Source organism: Thalassophryne amazonica, chromosome 8 (genome assembly GCF_902500255.1).
Source record: "Thalassophryne amazonica chromosome 8, fThaAma1.1, whole genome shotgun sequence".
In the NCBI taxonomy this organism is placed as follows: Eukaryota; Metazoa; Chordata; class Actinopteri; order Batrachoidiformes; family Batrachoididae; genus Thalassophryne; species Thalassophryne amazonica.
The window spans coordinates 26,170,423-26,190,803 of record NC_047110.1 but is presented as its reverse complement, the minus strand read 5'-3'; the positions used below and the strand labels follow the sequence as shown (position 1 = coordinate 26,190,803).

The 20,381-nt window shown below is 41.7% G+C and overlaps 1 protein-coding gene across 1 annotated transcript in view; it reads right to left on the bottom strand.

Annotated features, from left to right (window-relative positions):
- cep290 (centrosomal protein 290) overlaps positions 1-16,014 on the bottom strand; it is a 113,355-nt gene extending 97,341 nt beyond the window's left edge. Inside the window, exons 1-9 of the mRNA XM_034175447.1 lie at positions 15,964-16,014; positions 14,504-14,686; positions 14,150-14,239; positions 10,142-10,264; positions 9,481-9,604; positions 1,262-1,428; positions 765-927; positions 531-631; positions 346-448 (exon numbers count right to left, since the gene is read on the bottom strand). Coding sequence (XP_034031338.1) covers positions 346-448; positions 531-631; positions 765-927; positions 1,262-1,428; positions 9,481-9,604; positions 10,142-10,264; positions 14,150-14,239; positions 14,504-14,686; positions 15,964-16,014 — 1,105 coding nt within the window. The remainder of the gene's footprint in view (positions 1-345; positions 449-530; positions 632-764; positions 928-1,261; positions 1,429-9,480; positions 9,605-10,141; positions 10,265-14,149; positions 14,240-14,503; positions 14,687-15,963) is intronic.
- Between the last annotated feature and the right edge of the window lie 4,367 nt (positions 16,015-20,381).

Below are 20,381 nucleotides of genomic sequence, written 5' to 3'. Positions count from 1 at the left end.
GATCGTCACCGAAAGCCATCTGAATAATCCAAATGGTTTCCACCTGGCTGTCACCCAGTTTCTGGCAAAATTTGATGCAGTCGTGCTGTTCCAGTCGTTCCGCCATTTTCCTTGAAATGAAAATCTGATGAGAGACAACACCCGTCCTCACACGAAGGCTGCTTACCAGCAAATGACGCAATCGACAGGCAAGAAAAAATTCACGCATGCGCATGAAGGTTCAAGGTTTGCTCATGCAAGCACACATGATTCAAATCCATCAGGTTTTTGCAAAAAATAAAAAGGTCGGATACTTTTCTAACAGACCTCGTATACCTGATGTTAACACAAAAATATGAATGTTACATTTGATGTCATGTGACTGCATGATTTCAGAGTCACCTCTTTCCTTCACCAGGCATCTGACTTGTTTCTTTAGTTCAAGTCTCTCTTCTTCAAGCCGTTCAAGCTAAGAAAAAGTTGAAAGAAGCTCAACAAAACATAGAAAAGCAGCCATGACACTCTTATATTTCGTCACTACACCACCATACCTCTTTGGTGAGTACTTGGTTTTCTGCTTTGTAGTGCCGTTGCTTGAGCTCCTTGGTTCGCCTGAACTCTGTCAGATCAACCTCGTGCTTTGGCTCAAGACCTGCAGTCATGACACAGACAGAGAGGCTCAAACATAAAATGAATTTCGCTGCTTCAGATCAGGTGCTCTACTTTTAATGAATGGAATAACACAAAGGACAACTTTTAATTAATTTTTTAAACAAGACTCTGACCTAGTCTTTCACGGAAGTCCTCATTTTCATCCAAGAGGTCACCGATTCTCATTTCAAGCTGGTTTATCTCCTTGGTCAAGGCCTCTATCTCACAATCCCTCAGTTTAATTATATTTTTACCCTCTTTGATCTCTGTAATGGCAGCATCCAGGCCATCCACACCCTGTAATACAGCAACAAAGCTGTGGTTACTCATCCTTGACAAAGCATTTCTTATTTCACTTTCATGTCTGTGGTTATCAAGTTGCACACTTTTGTAGAAGAGGAGGTGTAAATGCCAGTGGAAAACAAATACTTATCTTAAATACCCAAGAGCATGTTGATCACGCTCCTGTCACACACAGCCATTTCAATTTCTTAGATTAACCTTATGCTATGTAGGGGTAATAACCTACTTATCTGGTATCAATTAACTAGATTTAGACTAAAAGCAACGACAAACAAACTTTATTCAGGTGAAATGTACAAAAAAGAGCAGCAGTTTTGTGGAGACTTACAGTCAGCCTCAAGTAGTTTGACGTCTCAATTAGCTCTTTGTCTTTTTGTTCTGCATCGGCTTCTGCGAGATTTGCCAGCCGCTCTGCTTCCAGGGCTCTGTTCTCTGCTGCTTCCAACTTAGACTCCAGTTGTTCCAACTTCCTCTGTTGCTTAGCTGATGACAGGCCTTAGACAAGAATTTTTTTTTAATTATGCAGATTACATCAGGAGATTTAGTTACCAGTGTATCTATTTTATCTGCAAAACAGAAAAAGGCTGATTCCATTAAGCGTAATGTATACTCAACAAAAATATAAACGCAACACTTTTGGTTTTGCTCCCATTTTGTATGAGAAGAACTCAAAGATCTAAAACTTTTCCCACATACACAATATCACCAGTTCTCTCAAATATTGTTCACAAACCAGTCTAAATCTGTGATAGTGAGCACTTCTCCTTTGCTGAGATAATCCATCCCACCTCACAGGTGTGCCATACCAAGATGCTGATTAGACACCATGATTAGTGCACAGGTGTGCCTTAGACTGCCCACAATAAAAGGCCACTCTGAAAGGTGCAGTTTTGTTTTATTGGGAGGGGATACCAGTCAGTATCTGGTGTGACCACCATTTGCCTCATGCAGTGCAACACATCTCCTTCGCATCATCCGTGAAGAGAACACCTCTCCAACGTGCCAAACGGCAGCAAATGTGAGCATTTGCCCACTCAAATCGGTTACGATGACGAACTGGAGTCAGGTTGAGACCCCGATGAGGACGACGAGCATGCAGATGAGCTTCCCTGAGACAGTTTCTGACAGTTTGTGCAGAAATTCTTTGGTTATGCAAACCAATTGTTCCAGCAGCTGTCCGAGTGGCTGGTCTCAGATGATCTTGGAGGTGAACATGCTGGATGTGGAGGTCCTGGGCTGGTGTGGTTACACGTGGTCTGCGGTTGTGAGGCTGGTTGGATGTACTGCCAAATTCTCTGAAACGCCTTTGGAGACGGCTCATGGTAGAGAAATGAACATTCAATACACGAGCAACAGCTCTGGTTGACATTCCTGCTGTCAGCATGCCAATTGCACGCTCCCTCAAATCTTGCGACATCTGTGGCATTGTGCTGTGTGATAAAACTGCACCTTTCAGAGTGGCCTTTTATTGTGGGCAGTCTAAGGCACACCTGTGCACTAATCATGGTGTCTAATCAGCATCTTGATATGGCACACCTGTGAGGTGGGATGGATTATCTCAGCAAAGGAGAAGTGCTCACTATCACAGATTTAGACTGGTTTGTCAACAATATTTGAGGGAAATGGTGATATTGTGTATGTGGAAAAAGTTTTAGATCTTTGAGTTCATCTCATACAAAATGGGAGCAAAACCAAAAGTGTTGCGTTCATATTTTTGTTGAGTGTATTTGGGCACACAGACAGCCAGTGCCCTAAAATCTATGATGTACCTACAGTGTGCATGTAAACATTGCTTAATCTGATCATTTCATAAATAAACAAAAGGTCCCACTTCCATCCATTCATTTTCTAAACTCACTTATTCCAGTTCAGGGTCACGGCTGAGCTGGAGCCTATTCCAGCAGTTATTGGTTGAGATGTGGGCTACACCCTGGACAGGCTGCAGTCTACTGCAGGGCCACATGGACACAGACAAACTCATTTATGCTCTCACTCACACTTAGAGTCACCAATTCATGTAACCTGCATGTATTTGGAAGTGGGTAGAAGTTAAAATACCTAGAGGGGAAACCAGGCAAACACATGGAGAACATGCTAAGTGGCTCTACTCTACTCTTTTCTACTCTTCTATTTTACTCTTCCTTTTTAGATATTTAAATTTACCTTAGTATACTAGCATAGTTCCACCTTAGAATTGGAATATAATACACAAGATATATCTTACTGAATTTTCATGCAAACTCCACTCAGAAAGCACCAGATTGACTTCAAACCATGACATTCTCGCTGTGAAGCAGCTGTATTAACCACTAAGCCACTTTGCCTCCCCATTTACACCTTCTACTTACTGAACATTGACAATCTGAAAAAACACAGCTCCAATAACTCATTCAGTTTATATTTAATTTAGTTGAGGATGAAGATTGTTGACTGCATTTGGCCCAAAGACTTGGGAGTCTGACTTATGTACGAGGGTGGCTTCTAACTCTTAAGTCAAAAGGAAAATCGTCCTGTAAAACTACTACGTTGGAAATGTTGCTCTATATTTCTCCCCTCTCCTGAATGATTAAATGAAACAATGTTTCTATCAAAGACTAAGTGGAGGGAATAAAGGATGAATGATTTCTGTAGCATTTTATATTATAGAAGGGTATCTATTAAAGGTAAGAGAGAGTCCCGCACTCACATCCAGGCACATCCCACAAAGATTAAGTGAAGGGAATAAAGGATGGATGATTTCTGTAGCATTTTATATTATAGCAGGGTAACTATTAAAGGTGAGAGAGAGTCCCACTAGTGGAGCAGATAAGTTTTGATTTTTGTCCAGAATTGTTCACTTAGTGACACAAGCATCAGATTTGGCATGCATGTTCTTCATTAATCAGTGTTTGAGAAAAAAGTACGGGCCACTTGAAAATCCAATATGGCAGCCAGGTAGGGGTCAAAGAATAATTACACAGGGGTCAAAGTTTAAAAATGCTCCAATCATATTGAAAAGTATAACACATTATTTATCTGATCATAAATATTCCAAAAAGCTATAGTTTGGAATATCTATGACTGAATGTTATGGAGTTATGGGGTAAAAACAGCAAGAATGGTGACAAAGGTCAATTTCTGTTTGTACAGGGGTCAAAAGTTAAAGCTGCTCCAATCTTTGTAAAATGTGATGCAAATTATTGGTTGAGTAAATAGGGTTTTAAAAGGAATAGTTTGCACCATGTGTCATGCTTACTTGTCACATTACAGGGTAACATATGTCACATGCCATAGAATCCAATGTACGTCGACATTGTTTGACATGTGACATGTACCTTGCAAACCAAGCATTCAACACAGTCAAAACTATTCCATGTATTAATCCTATTAGTTCAACCAATAATTTGCACCACCTTTTACCAAAATTGGAGCAAGTTTAACTTTTGACTCCTGTACAAACTGAAATTGACCTTTGTCAACATTCTTGCTGTTTTTACCCCATAACGCCATAATATTCAGTCATAGATAGTCCAAACTTTTTCTCAAACACTGATATATGAAGAACATTCATGCCAAATCTGATGCTTGTATCACCAAGTGAAGGACTGTTTCAGTTATCTGCTGTACTACACTCACATCCAGGCACATCTCTTTCGGCTTCAGCTGGATTGAGTTTGGGCATAAATGTAAGATGAGCCAGATGAGCCATGAGTCAAACAGGTGTGAACAGGGTCTAAGTGTCCTGGATGAAGAGAGCGGCACAGCTGACAATTAAACACCACCTTGTCATGAGTCCAGGGTTCTTACAGCTTAAAGCATAATAGATTAAAGACTATTTTAATGCCAATTGGAATGAAATTTAAGACCAAAACCATGAATTTAGGTGTTCAGCCAAGTGCTGTTCAAAGATCTGTTAGCACTGGTGCTGGGATCTGAGACAGATGTATAGTAAAGATGAGGGCAGAAGCAGAGCACACAAGGTGCCTGTCGGCACACTGATTTTGCAGTGTTGATTTTTACTTTATATGTGGGATTCCACTGCTTTGATTCCCATCGTGCCAAATTTGAAGACTTTCCTGCATAAAATGCCCCATGCCTTCAAACACATTCCCTGGCATTGGTTTAGGCCACACCTGAAAATTCTTCCCTGAAAAGCCAGTTTTCATTAAATTTACAGTTTTCCACATCATCACGGCAAGAAACAAAACATATTTGTTAGGGTTTGTTAGAGTTGTGTAGCTTCATGTTAAGTTTTCACTGAAATATATTACAAAAGATATTTCTATTTATTTTGATATTTTTTAAACTGCAATGTCAGAAGAAAACAGGAATAAAATCCTACTTGCTATATCTTGACATTTTTAAGCCTTTGAAGGACTGGTTTAAGAGATTTTCATACCAAATAAGGCCTTATTTTTAGATTAACAAAATCAATGGCTTTTAAGACTTTGTAAGGATCTACAGGAACCTTGGAGTAGGTTAGATAGCAGGGTAAACCACCAAACCAACCTGGAAAGCATAAACAAGTTGTAAAGGTTGTATGGGATTGTCTGGTAAGTATTTGTCCAGGCGGCCTTCAACTCACACCTCTGAAGGAAAAATACTTTGACAGTCTCCTCTCCTCAATCTTACGAGCATTCCCACCATACAGAAGGCAGGGATGGGAGGCTCAGGTGGATCGAATGTTATGTCCCTGCCAGAAGTCACTGAGGTCTTCAAAAAAAATTCCTGTGGCAAGTCACTGGAATGAGAAAACACTTCCCTGAGCTGCTGAAGTCCTTGGATGTTGTTGGGTTGTCATGTCTGACACACCTATGCAATGTTGCATGGATGTCTGGGACAGTATGTCTGGAATGGCACACTGGGATGGTGGCTCCTGCGTTTTAAAAAGGGGCCAGAAAATGTATGCAGTTACACTGGAATCACACTTAGCCTCCCCAGAAAAGCCTATGTCATGGTGCTAGAGAGGAGACTTAGAACTTCAATCCTTATTTCACAAGGAGCAATGCAGTTTCCATCCTGGTCATGGAACAGTGGTCCTGCTCTTACCCTTGCATAAAGATTAGAGGGGGTTTGGGAATATGCCCAACCTTTGTCTATACGTTTTGTGAATTTCCTAAAGCCTGACCCCAGGTCCCCAAATGTGTTCTGTGAGGGGGTACTGCAGGAGTATGGGGTACTGGGTCTGTTGCAACTTGGTTGTAATATCTATGCAACCAAAGTAAGAGTTGTGTCCACATACTCTGCATTTCATCAAGCCTGTCTCTGGTGGGTGTGGGACACTAAGGCCCCTCCTTGTCACAATTGTGTTTGTGATTTTCAAACACAGGATTTCAAGATGCAGTCGGGGATTGGAGGGTGTTCAGTTTGGTCACCTCAGAATTGCATCTCTGCATTTTAGGGATGATGTGGTTCTATTGGCTTTATCGGACAGTGAGTTCTGATGCAACAGGCAGGTCTGGGGTTGCACCTCCAAATTTGAGACCATGATCCTCTGTCAGAAATGGCTCAACTGTCCCCTTTGAGTCAGGGGAGACTTAATGACCAAAGTGTAAAATGAATGAGTTCAATTATCTCAGGGTCTTGTTCACAAGCCTTGGAGGGGCAAGCTAGAGAATGAGACTGTTTTAATGTACTTTTACATGTGTGGTTTTGACTCTTCTGCACACAGACTATGGACTGTTATTTGTACTCTCTTTCTGTGGAAACCGGACCTGGGTATCAACCTGTGCCTGAACTCGAACCAAGTTTTACTGGACTTGAGTATAAATAAATCATCATCTTTCAATCCAAGCATGTGCTACTTTTCTGCAAGAGGATCACTGTCTACGAGTTTGTGACAGAAAGGAGCTAGATGGGGTGGTTCAGGCATTTAGTGAGGATTCCCCAATCAACTCCCGAGGGAGGTATTTTCAGACACATCCACCTCGGAGAAGGCCTGAGGAATGATGTAGGGAGGAAGGATGCAGGGATTATATGTCCCAGCTGGTGTGGGAATGCCTTAGGATACTGCAGGAAGAGTTAGGACTTGGCAGAGGATAGGGGCGTGTCGGAAAAGCTGCTTAGTTTGCTGCCACACTGATCCAGAAAAGCGCTGCCTGTAAAAATGCAGAGCAGACTGTATTTCTAAAGTGTTGACCAAACAGCTGAACTGCCACATGATTTATTTGACCGTTCGGCACAGAAGAAGCATAGTGGGTGCACAGTGTGCCAAGTCTTGATCGTAAGGGTTTTAAGAGCAAATGTGTTTGACAAATAGGGATAGCAAAAGACAAATATGCTGCTCTGAGTACCTAGTACAACTGCTGAAAAAGCACTGACATTTCGTCTTCTCTATTCATAGTGGATTTCTTTCAAAATTTCTTTACGCTAAATTGCCAATAAAATACAGGTCCATCATTGCACATCAAATCTTCATCTACACTACAAAAACAAACAAACCATCACTTGTGTGAACTATGAAAATTTAACTTGTGAGCTAAACTGGTTATTTTTTCAATAAAATAATGTTCAAATTGAAACTGAACAGAGGGCATGTAAATTTAATAATAATGATAATAATTTCCTTTATTTGTCATTGCACATACATATACAACATAATCTTTCCTTTACATTTAACCCATCCTAATTACATTTAGACACAATCCAACCACTCGGAGTAGTGGGAAGCCACAGTCCGGCGCCTGGGGACCAACTCCAGATGTAGAGATGTTTTTTCTTGTTTTATTTTGATTGTGGGAGGAAACCAGAGTGCCCGGAGGAAACCCACACAGACACGGGGAAAACATGCAAACTCAACAAATTAACACTGAAATTTTATTTTAAGCTCCTGTGACAAACTAGTGTTAGATGGCTTCCATTAGTGGGTATACAACCCCTGGCAAAAATTATGGAATCACCGGCCTCGGAGGATGTTCATTCATTTGCTTAATTTTAAACAGAAAAAAACAAGGTTACAATGGGCTTAAGGAAAAGCCATCGTGGACTGTGGATGACTGGATGAAAGTCATATTCAGTGATGAATCTCGAATCTGCATTGGGCAAGGTGACGATGCTGGAACTTTTGTTTGGTGCCATTCCAATGAGATTTATAAAGATGACTGCCTGAAGAGAACATGTCAATTTCCACAGTCATTGATGATATGGGGCTGCATGTCAGGCAAAGGCACTGGGGAGATGGCTGTCATTGCATCATCAATAAATGCACAAGTTTACATTGATATTTTGGACACTGTTCTTATCCCATCAGTTGAAAGGATGTTTGGGGATGATGAAATCATTTTTCAAGATGATAATGCATCTTGCCATAGAGCAAAAACTGTGAAAACATTCCTTGCAAAAAGACACATAGGGTCAATGTCATAGCCTGCAAATAGTCCGGATCTTAATCCAATTGAAAATCTTTGGTGGAAGTTGAAGAAAATGGTCCATGACAAGGCTCCAACCTGCAAAACTGATCAGGCAACAGCAATCAGAGAAAGTTGGAGCCAGATTGATGAAGAGTATTGTTTGTCACTCATTAAGTCCATGCCTCAGAGACTGCAAGCTGTTATAAAAGCCAGAGGTGGTGCAACAAAATACTAGTGATGTGTTGGAGCGTTCTTTTGTTTTTAAATGATTCCATCATTTTTTCCTCAGAATTGAGTGATTCCATATTTTTTTCCCTCTGCTTGGTCTAAAAAAGTAACCGTTACTGACTGCCACAATTTTTTTTCCTGATTTCTTATAGTGTTTCTTAAAGCCAGAAAGTTGTCATTTGAAATGACTTTAGTTTTGTGTCATGTCTGTGATCTGCTTTTTTTCTACAAAATTAAACAACTGAATGAACATCCTCCGAGGCCGGTGATTCCATAATTTTTGCCAGGGGTTGTATTATTTAAATATAACCAGCTCCAAGCAAGAAAAGGTGCTATAAAGTGAGGATTTTACGTTCCTATTTCTTTGCACACATGAGGTTCCTGAACTGGGCTTGTGTTATTTCTGAATTTTTATCATTCATTGTTTTCATTATTTGATTTTTACATGCTATCACAATTAAATATTTTTTTTCTACAGTCTGACCTTTTTTTAAACCAATTTTGAACAAGCAGAAGCATAAATTAATCTGCCTTATTTGCCCACAACCAGGCAGAATTTTACAAAATGGCTGTGATTTCTATACATGTCAAAGGAATGTATTTTTCAAGTGCTTTTGCAACTCATGAAGATGATGAAAGTGTTTTAGAATACCTCACACACTGATGTCAGCATGCTGCCATGCAAGGCACTCAACTACACACTGCAGCAACTGTGAGTTCAGTGATCTTTCTCAAGTGTGTCTTTGTGGTTTTGTGAAACAAGCAAAACCAAGTACTCTCTGACCACATGCCTACATCTCTAACCTCCAGACCTCCTCTTTCCCACTCCAGTTCAGTGTATACACAAAAAAAGAACGAAACAGGCTTGATAAAGTGTAATAGCAACCACAGTCAAAGGTAAGATGATGTACAATCATTGCATGATTACATCATCAAAGTGCCACTCCAATAAAAGTTGAGACAGGATAATACTAAGCAGTGATTCGCCCACCTCTGTCTGTCTTTGTGGATTTCTTCAGTTCTTCAATAAGCAGGATATTCTTCTCCATTTCCTCTGTATATTGCTTCAATTGTTCCTTCAGTATTGTGTTTTGGTTCTCTCGCTCTTGGGCAGCCTTGGGTCATCCACCATTGATTCAAAATAATGAGAATCAATGTGTTACACAAAAAGAGAGCGGCACTGTGAATTATCAGACATCACTCAGGAAATAAAAAAAAAAGAAAAAAGGATACTGTCTGTAATGAAACAGAAGTCAAAACAAAGATAAGGATCACTGCATTTCTTTTTTTTAATTTGCATTTTCCATATCACTTCAATGTTTTTGAATTGTTTCTGGCAACAAAATTTTCACAAACACACCACTGTACTTCTAGATTCTATGTATTACATATATGGTACCAAAATGGCAGGTTTTTTTTTTTTGCACCATTAAATAGATGGGTGACAGTATTAGCTGATCCAACATCTTACAGGCACTGGTACTGTATAAGAACCACCTGCATAAAAGTGAAGCATTGTGTTTACAGGTCTTTCAAATACACAGAGACACACCATCGATAAAATGTCCTACATTCAGTCCACCATCGTGGCAGCACGCAAGGAGGCAAAGATGTACTGTGTAAAGTCAGACACACCCCCTGGTGGAACATACCTGCTGCAAGGCAATAATGCCGCTTTTGTCCAAGTCCAACTGTGAGGAACGCAGCTTATCTTTTAGATCGAGGATCATCTGCTGGTAGACCCGAATTTCTTCATCCTTCCCAGAAAGCACTCTCTAAGATTAAGAAAAAGAAAATGCCAGCACAATGGAAAGGAAGCAAGAATTCCTTAACAGCAGAATACCTCAACAGACTCAACTACTTTGGCAAAGAAGTGTAATTATTTGCAGTTACTTATAATGTTCACATAAAAGCCGATATAAGAGGCAGACACTAAACAGAGCACTCAACACTGCTTCATTATTACGTTTTTGCTTGTGCTTTCTTAAAACAGTTTGAATTCTGCAGAAGGTGAGACTCTCGGTTTATGCTCCGAAACTCACCCATGGTCGTGAAATTTAATTTTGACCAAAAGGACAAGGTTACAGATACAAGCAGAGAAAATGAGATTCCTCCATCTGGTATCTACGCTTACAACCCAGGACAGGGTGAGAAGCTCAAATATTTGTGAATGGTTCTGAGTAGAGCTGTTGCGTCATCACATAGAAAGGAGCCAGCTGAAGTGGTTTGAGCATCTGGGCAAGATGCCCCCGGTCATCTCCCTCAGGGGGGCTTATATCTCCCAGTTGTCTTGGGAATGCCTTGGGATTCCCCAGAAAAAAGTTACTGGACTTAGCAGAGGATATCTTAGTGTGGGCAGACCTGCTTGGTCTACTGCTACTTAATAGTAAATTCCTTCGGCTTCTCCATTATTTCATTTGGGGTTGCCACAGTAGATCCGAGGTGGATCTGCATGTTGATTTTTATGCCAGATGCCCTTCCTGACACAACTCCACATTACATGGAGAACAGGTAGGGGTAGACTTGAATCAGGAACCTTCTGTACATGAAAGAAGCACACTTAACCACTTGGCCACAAACCCCACTCTACTGTCACCCAATCACTCATGTGAAAATTATTTGAGACCTTTTAGTTATAGCAGCTGCTGAAAGCATTCTAAATATATGATGACTTGATTGAACAGGGTATGTAGTCGAGCTAAACTCACATCAGTTCAGGTTAGCAAATTCATAAAGGGGCAAAGACTTTTCCACATAAGTCCAACTGATTGTGGATCACATTTTTGCTTTTATAAAGTCAAATATAATGCAATGCTAAAATGTGACCATTCTGTTAGCCATCTTTGAACTCTTCCAAGGTCTGTGTCCCAAGAATGGGCCCTGTGAATTTGAAGACCCTGGCAATAACACTAATGGACTTGAGCACAGACTATGGACGCAAAGTGTTCACAATACCAATGACCATATTTTGGCCTCGGGTTCATTTGTGTTTATTCAAATTTCCTTTGATTTGTGATTTTTAGTTTAAATATGTGAAGCAATTTCAATGACATACACAAAAATACAAGAAATATGAAAGAAGGTAACAGTATCACCAACCAAACAGCCCCCCCCTAAAAATTGGTCTGCACTGCCTTCACTGTGCATGCGTCATTTGGGACCACAGCAGCATGTCTGAGTCTGACTCTCAACATATTTGGAACAAGATATTTGGAATGCATGTTCATCTCATAACAAAGGCTTTGATCCATTTCAAGGAATGAAGAAAAAAAAAAAACAGAAACAAGTGATATGTCGCCAGCAACAAAAACAAGCCAAGAAACTTGTATTTTTTTAAATATTCTGGAACAGAAAATGAATTTGAAATAATGGTAATGGGTTAATGTTTTATTTTTCTCTTATCGCAAATTAAAATGTATTCTTGGTGCCAAGCTCATTTCCTGTGTTCCTCTGAACCTCAAGTATGTGGTCTGAATGGCAGACAGAAATTTATCAGTGGCAGGTCAACTTTAATCAATTACATTTATTTATATAGCACCTAATCACAAAATAAGTTACCACAAAGAGCTTCGCAAAGGTGAGGTCTGACCTTACCAACTCCACTGAGCAAGAACATAGGCAACAGCGGTAAGGAAAAACTCCATGTTTGATTTTTGAGGAAGAAACCTCAAACAGACCAGACTCAGAGGGGTGACCAATGGCCATTCTAACAATAACAAAAATCAGGTGAAAAAAATACAGCAAAGAATTGTCAAACATGTAGACAGAAACAAAAAGGTTCTCGTAGAAAGTCCACGAGACAAAGTCCAGCGGGCATCGTGAATCATAGTTTATCACTAGTGGGAATGAACAAATATCCGATACTGGTCCATACACTACATGCTCAGGTACAGCAGCACTATGGAGACAATTTTCTGCATTTTGGCCAATTCAGTTTAATTAACTGAATTAATCTGTGAACAGTTCATCAACAGCACCTCAAAGCAGAGACACAGACCACAAATTAATCAGCCACAACAAACCACTCACAGACACCAACTCTTACGTAGCAGCAAAGTAACAAATAACAGACAGGATGATGTGATTGCCATCAGCTAGCTCATCATGAGAGGGCTTCACGAACAGTCCCAGAATTTATATATGATGAGCCTGAGTCCAGCTCCCTTATTAGTAACAGTAGTTCAGTACAACACAAATATGTTAGTCATACAAATGGGAGAAGAGATGGGTCTTTAGTCTGGATTTCACTGATTCCACAGAATCAGCCTGTTTTATCTCAGCACGTAGTGCATAATAACAAAAAGCTCTGTGGCCTGCTGACTTCTTTTTACCCTTTAGAATAGACAGTAATCCTGTATCCTGAGAATGCAAAGCGAGTCCGTAAGGTTTAATTAGATCAGCCAGATAGGTAGGTGCTAGGCCATGAAGGATTTTGTATGTTAATTAAAAAAGTAAATAAAAAACTTAAAATCTGACCTCATACAGAGAGGAAAGTAGTGGAGAGGCCAAAATTGGGTTGATGTGATCAATCTTTCCAGACAGGTGGTTAAAGTAAAATCTGTTGTGGTGTCCCAGTTTCCAACAAGTCAAGTGTGGGAACAGACACCGGTGCTATATATTTCTGCATCCATCACACCACAGAACCATCCTGGGTCCTGGACAGCAACCACCCAGGCAGACAGTTAATCCATTCCCACCTCTCGAAAGTAACCATCAATATGTCACAGCCAAGTCAAGTGTGGATATCCCCTTGGCCACTAGGATCCTCAATACTGAGGTGTTGTTGGTCCATGCACATGCAAATGTGCCACACAACCACAATGCCATAGCTGATGTTCTCTCACAAAGCAAGTGACATTGCTCATCTGACTCTCCCTAAGTAACTGCTCATTTAATACAACTTCATTCCAGCAGTACCCATGTATCCTGCAAAGAGACCTAACACCAAAGACATCCAGTAATTGGTCAGCATCCAAGTCTTACAACCACACAGTAAAACAGGAAGCAAAAGAACTCTCAAGACCTGGACCTCTGTTCTCAAGCAAAGATGTTGGCATGACCAAACACCTCTATCCAGAAATCTCATGACTCCATAAGCTCTTCTCAGGCATCTCCTGATCTCAAAGGCCAAGAACCCAGAGACACGATTGCCACTGTCGAGGGAAGTAAATGTTTGTACAAGTTCAACACTTTCCCTGCATACAAATACACATTGAACAGGCAAGACCAGGAAGTCACTGAAAGCCTGGATCTTAGTCTTGATCCAAAACAGTTGTAAACCCAGACATTCCATTTACTCACACAGCTTCTCAAGTGCAGCAATCAGATATCCATTGAACCCCCAAAGATCACAGCATTGTGATCTTTGGACAATGCTGTGATGCTGCACTAGCAGTCACTGCAGAAAGGTTACGATGTCCAGCAACTTCTTGGAGATCCCACAATATAGCAGAGCATCATGGTCAACTGACCGTGATTGTTTGCAAAAGTCAAGATAGGCTACAAAAGACTCCTGCTTTGAAGACCACACAACACTGACCTTGTGTTATTTTTCTTGATCAAATGAGGGATTCAATGTCTATGAGGGCCAGAATATGGTATCGGTCTGCATTTTGTGGAAGGTACTGCTGCTTCAGGATTGATCTCTTGTTAACACCTACCTTCCACTCCTCCACCTTAGCACTGACTGCTGCCATGATGGGGTCATTTTCTTCAGCCATGCTATCGAGTTTATCCGTGAGTTCTCTCACCTACACATTAAACACATATTCATGACTTGATATATAAAAAAGGCAGCAATGCTTAAAATACTTTTGTGTTTTATCTTACAATAATCCATGAATCCATCCTAAAGTGCTGGTACTCACACAATCAAGTGGTGTCTGTTAAGAGCTTGGCTTAGTTTGTAAATTTATTTTACAAATCACCCACAGACTCAGAGTTAGAGAACAAAACATACCAAGAACAAACAGAAATTTGAAAAATGTGGAAAGTGGTGGATTAAGGAGGATTACTTGCAGCTTTGCATGATCCCTCTCTTTTTTGAGCATGTCTGTCATGGAATCAGCTTGTTGTATGGCAATCTTCATTTTGTTGTATTCATCTGTCATCTTCTCCATTTCCATTGCTGATTCCTCCAGGCTTTTCTGAATCTGTTCATATTGTGCTTTCAGGTGCAGGTTTTCATCCTCAGCCCGCTACAAAGAAAAATAAATACAACAATCAGCATTGTGAAAGGGCCATGGATTTACATTCTGTGAAGAGATGAAAGATTATGTATATATTTTTGACAGCCTGCAAATGACCACCTAGAAAGAAGACATAGGTACACTGAGCAGATACACTCCTGTAAAACATAATTATACATGTAAATATCACATTCAGGAGAGAACAATATATTTATACAGAGTTGTGCTCAAACGTTTACACCCTAGCCTAGCAGACCTTTTGGGGTTTTTATGAATGGTAACACAAAAACTTTTTTTTCCACTCATGGTTAGTGGTTGGGTGAAGCCATTTATTGTCAAACAACTATGTTTACACTTTTTAAATCATAATGACAACAGAAACTACCCAAATGACCCTGATCAAACGTTTGCATACTCCTGTTCTTAATACAGTGTATTGTTCCCTTTAATTAATTCTTTTTGTGTTATCATTCATATTCTGTGATAAATGGCCAAAAAAAAAAAAAAATCTACCACTGTATGTAAACGTTTGAGCATAACTGTATACACACACACACACACACACACACACACACACACACACACACACACACACACACACACACACACGCCAATCAATCAAACTTTATTGCAGATGCCAACGTCAAAGTAGACAAACCATCACATACAGTACAGAAAACAAACATACAGTGTAAAACATGTAATAAAAAAAAGTACTTGTGCAAATGCAGTAAAAGGCATCTACAACCCCTGGCAATAATGATGGAATCACCGGCCTCAGAGGATGTTCATTCAGTTGTTTAATTTTGTAGAAAAAAAGCAGATCACAGACATGACACAAAACTAAAGTCATTTCAAATGGCAACTTTCTGGCTTTAAGAAACACTATAAGAAATCAGGAAAAATAATTGTGGCAGTCAGTAACGGTTACTTTTTTAGACCAAGCAGAGGGAAAAAAATATGGACTCACTCAATTCTGAGGAATAAATTATGGAATCACCCTGTAAATTTTCATCCCCAAAACTAACACCTGCATCAAATCAGATCTGCTCGTTAGTCTGCATCTAAAAAGGAGTGATCACACCTTGGAGAGCTGTTGCACCAAGTGGACTGACATGAATCATGGCTCCAACACGAGAGATGTCAATTGAAACAAAGGAGAGGATTATCAAACTCTTAAAAGAGGGTAAATCATCACGCAATGTTGCAAAAGATGTTAGTTCACACAGTCACAGACTGTGTGTACCAATACAGAGTTCCCGTACACATCATCTGTGACCAGCTACATCAGCAAGTGCATAGATGATGTGACTGTCTTCAGGGCCATCACCACACATCCCAACCAGAAGCCGTGGATGACTGCAGAGGAGCGCGCACTGCTGAAGGCTCGAGACTCCGCCTTCAAAGCTGGAGATAAGGTGGCCCTAAGGAAAGCAAGGGCCAAACTGTCCCGGGCCATCAGAGAGGCGAAGCGCGCATACGGACAGTGCATCCACAGTCACTTTAAGGACAGCGGTGACACTCGGCGCATGTGGCAGGGCATCCAGGCCATCACCAACTACAAAACATCACCACCTGCCTGTGGCAGTGATGCCTCCCTTCCAGATGCACTGAACGACTTCTACGCCCGGTTTGAGACACAGAACTGCATGGCAGCGAGGAAGACCTCCCCTCCTCCTGACGACCAGGTACTGTGCCTTACAGCAGCTGATGTGAGGCAAACACTACGTAGAGTGAACCCACGTAAAGCTGCTGGTCCAGACAACATTCCTGGTAAAGTGCTCAGGGAGTGCGCGGACCAGCTGACAGATGTCTTCACAGACATCTTCAACACCTCCCTGGACAGCGCCACCGTCCCGACGTGTCTAAAAGAAACCACCATCATACCGGTGCCAAAGAAGTCTTCAGTGTCCTGCCTCAATGACTACCGTCCCATAGCACTCACACCCATTATTATGAAGTGCTTCGAGAGGCTTGTCAAGAGGCACATCAAGACCCTGCTGCCTCCTTCATTGGACCCCCTGCAGTTTGCGTATCGTCCCAACCGCTCAACGGACGATGCCATATCCACCACTCTGCACCTGGCACTTACTCACCTGGAAAATAAAGACACTTATGCCCGAATGCTGTTCATAGACTTCAGTTCAGCATTCAACACAATTATCCTTCAGAAACTGATTGGGAAACTGACCGCACTGGGACTGAATATTTCCCTCTGTAACTGGATCCTGGACTTTCTGACTGGGAGACCCCAGTCGGTCCGGATCGGAAAAAACACCTCCAGCACCACCACGCTGAGCACTGGGGCTCCCCAAGGCTGTGTGCTCAGTCCACTGCTGTTCACTCTACTGACTCACGACTGTGCAGCAATGCACAGCTCGAACCAAATCATAAAGTTCGCTGATGACACGACTGTGGTGGGCCTCATCAGTAAGAACAACGAGTCAGCATACAGAGAGGAAGTACAACGGTTAGTGGACTGGTGTAGAACCAACAACCTGTCTCTGAACGTAGATAAGACCAAAGAGATGGTTGTTGACTTCAGGAAAACCCCCCACTCCACATCGACGGCTCTGCTGTGGAGATCGTCAAGAGCGCCAAGTTCTTTGGAGTTCACCTGACAGAGGATCTCACCTGGTCCCTCAACATCGGCACCATAACCAAAACAGCCCATCAGCGCCTCTACTTCCTGCGGAGCCTGAAGAAGGCACATCTACCATCCCCCATCCTCACTACATTCTACAGAGGAACCATTGAGAGCATGCTGAGCAGCTGTATTAATGCCTGGTTTGGGAACTGCACTGCATCGGATCACAAGTCCCTGCAGCGGATTGTGAGAACGGCTGAGAAGATCATTGGTGTGTCTCTCTCCACCATCACGGACATTTACACCACACGCTGCATCTGCAAGGCAATCAACATTGTGGATGACCACACACACCCCTCACACACTCTCTTCACCCTCCTACCATCTGGAAAAAGGTACCGCAGCATCCGGGCCCACACATCCAGACTGTGTAACAGCTTCTTCCCACAAGCCACCAGACTCCTGAACTCTTCCCATAAGCCATCAGACTCCTGAACAGCCAGAGTCTGGTCTGATAATTGCACACATCTCATTGACTGATCGAACACACACACACACACACACACACACACACACACACACACACACACACACACACACACACACACACACACACACACACACACCTCACCTACAAAGACAATAACAAAACTGAAAAGCTGCTGCTAAAAATAAGTCTGTTTAAAATTATACTCCCTGCACCACCTCCTCCCCACTAATGTGGTCCTGTATATTTATTGTATATTGTATATTATTAGCACCTTGGTCCTGGAGGAACGTTGTTTCGTCTCACTATGTACTGTACATGGTTGAAATGTCAATAAAAAACCACTTGACCACTTGACCGGGTTTGACCAGACAAATAGAAACCTGGGAAATTAAGATGTTGATCCTCCTTGGTCCTACATATCATTATCATACTCTTTTCTGCATTATACTTGATGTCAAACTTGACTCCATAGTCTGAACATATGTTGAGAAGCTGATGGAACCCTGCACTACTGGGAGATATAATGGCCAAATCATCAGCGTACATAAAGTGATTGATTAAGGTGTTACCCACAATATACCCTGTTCTACAATCTCTCAACAGCTTTGACAGGTCCTCCATGTACAGGCTGAATAGGCTAGGGGACAGAAGCTCACCCTGCCGTACCCTGTCATATATATATATATATATATATATATATATATATATATATATAGTGACCAATTTTTATTAAGGCGGGTTGTCCTGCCAAGACAATGTGAAGTAAAAAAAATATCTTTCTAAAGGATCGCGCTATTGCTGAATTTTCTTTCCCCTCATTCAGTATTTGCTCCGTATTTCCATCAGTCATGTCCCATACTCCCATAATGATTATTTTGTAGTCTGTGGTGGTTTACAAATACCTCAAGGTCTTCCAAACACTGATAGAGCTGGCGGTTTGCCGAGTTGAGTTTTCTCTGAGTCTCAGCTTGCTCATCACGAGACATGACCGAGTCTTTTTTGTCCAGTTCTCCACGATAAAAATCCACATCTTGCTGGAGCTGCTCATTCTGTTGTGTCAGAGGAAAGGGAGATATGGCTTCAGAAAAACAGAATCTAATAGGTGACATTCAAGAATGTTTTAAATTTTTTATTATGTACTGTACTGATTAGCTCAAATCACATCCTATGTGCACACAACCTACATGTGAGTTATCAAAATGAATGACTACTAATTATACACTCACCAAAAATATAAACGCAACACTTTTGGTTTTGCTCCCATTTTGTATGAGATGAACTCAAAGATCTAAAACTTTTTCCACATACACAATATCACCATTTCCCTCAAATATTGTTCACAAACCAGTCTAAATCTGTGATAGTGAGCACTTCTCCTTTGCTGAAATAATCCATCCCACCTCACAGGTGTGCCATATCAAGATGCTGATTAGACACCATGATTAGTGCACAGGTGTGCCTTAGACTGTCCACAATAAAAGGCCATCTGAAAGGTGCAGTTTTGTTTTATTGGGGGGGGATACCAGTCAGTATCTGGTGTGACCACCATTAGCCTCATGCAGTGCAACACATCTCCTTCGCATAGAGTTGATCAAGTTGTCAGTTGTGGCCTGTGGAATGTTGGTCCACTCCTCCTCAGTGGCTGTGCGAAGTTGCTGGATATTGGCAGGAACTGGTACACGCTGTCGTATACGCCGGTCCAGAGCATCCCAAACATGCTCAATGGGTGACATGTCAGGTGAGTATGCCGGCCATGCAAGAACTGGGACATTTTCAGCTTCCAAGAATTGTGTACAGATCCTTGCAACATGAGGTGATGTTCTTGGATGATGGCACAACAATGGGCCTCAGGATCTCGTCACGGTATCTCTGTGCATTCAAAATGCCATCAATAAAATGCACCTGTGTTCTTCGTCCATAACAGATGCCTGCCCATACCATAATCCCACCGCCACCATGGGCCACTCGATCCACAACACTGACATCAGAAAACCGCTCACCCACACGACGCCACACACGCTGTCTGCCATCTGCCCTGAACAGTGTGAACCGGGATTCATCCGTGAAGAGAACACCTCTCCAACGTGCCAAACGCCAGCGAATGTGAGCATTTGCCCACTCAAGTCGGTTACGACGACGAACTGGAGTCAGGTCGAGACCCCGATGAGGACGACGAGCATGCAGATGAGCTTCCTTGAGATGGTTTCTGACAGTTTGTGCAGAAATTCTTTGGTTATGCAAACCGATTGTTTCAGCAGCTGTCCGAGTGGCTGGTCTCAGACGATCTTGGAGGTGAACATGCTGGACGTGGAGGTCCTGGGCTGGTGTGGTTACACGTGGTCTGCGGTTGTGAGGCTGGTTGGATGTACTGCCAAATTCTTTGAAACGCCATTGGAGATGGCTTATGGTAGAGAAATGAACATTCAATACACAAGCAACAGCTCTGGTTGACATTCCTGCTGTCAGCATGCCAATTGCACGCTCCCTCAAATCTTGCGACATCTGTGGCATTGTGCTGTGTGATAAAACTGCACCTTTCAGAGTGGCCTTTTATTGTGGACAGTCTAAGGCACACCTGTGCACTAATCATGGTGTCTAATCAGCATCTTGATATGGCATACCTGTGA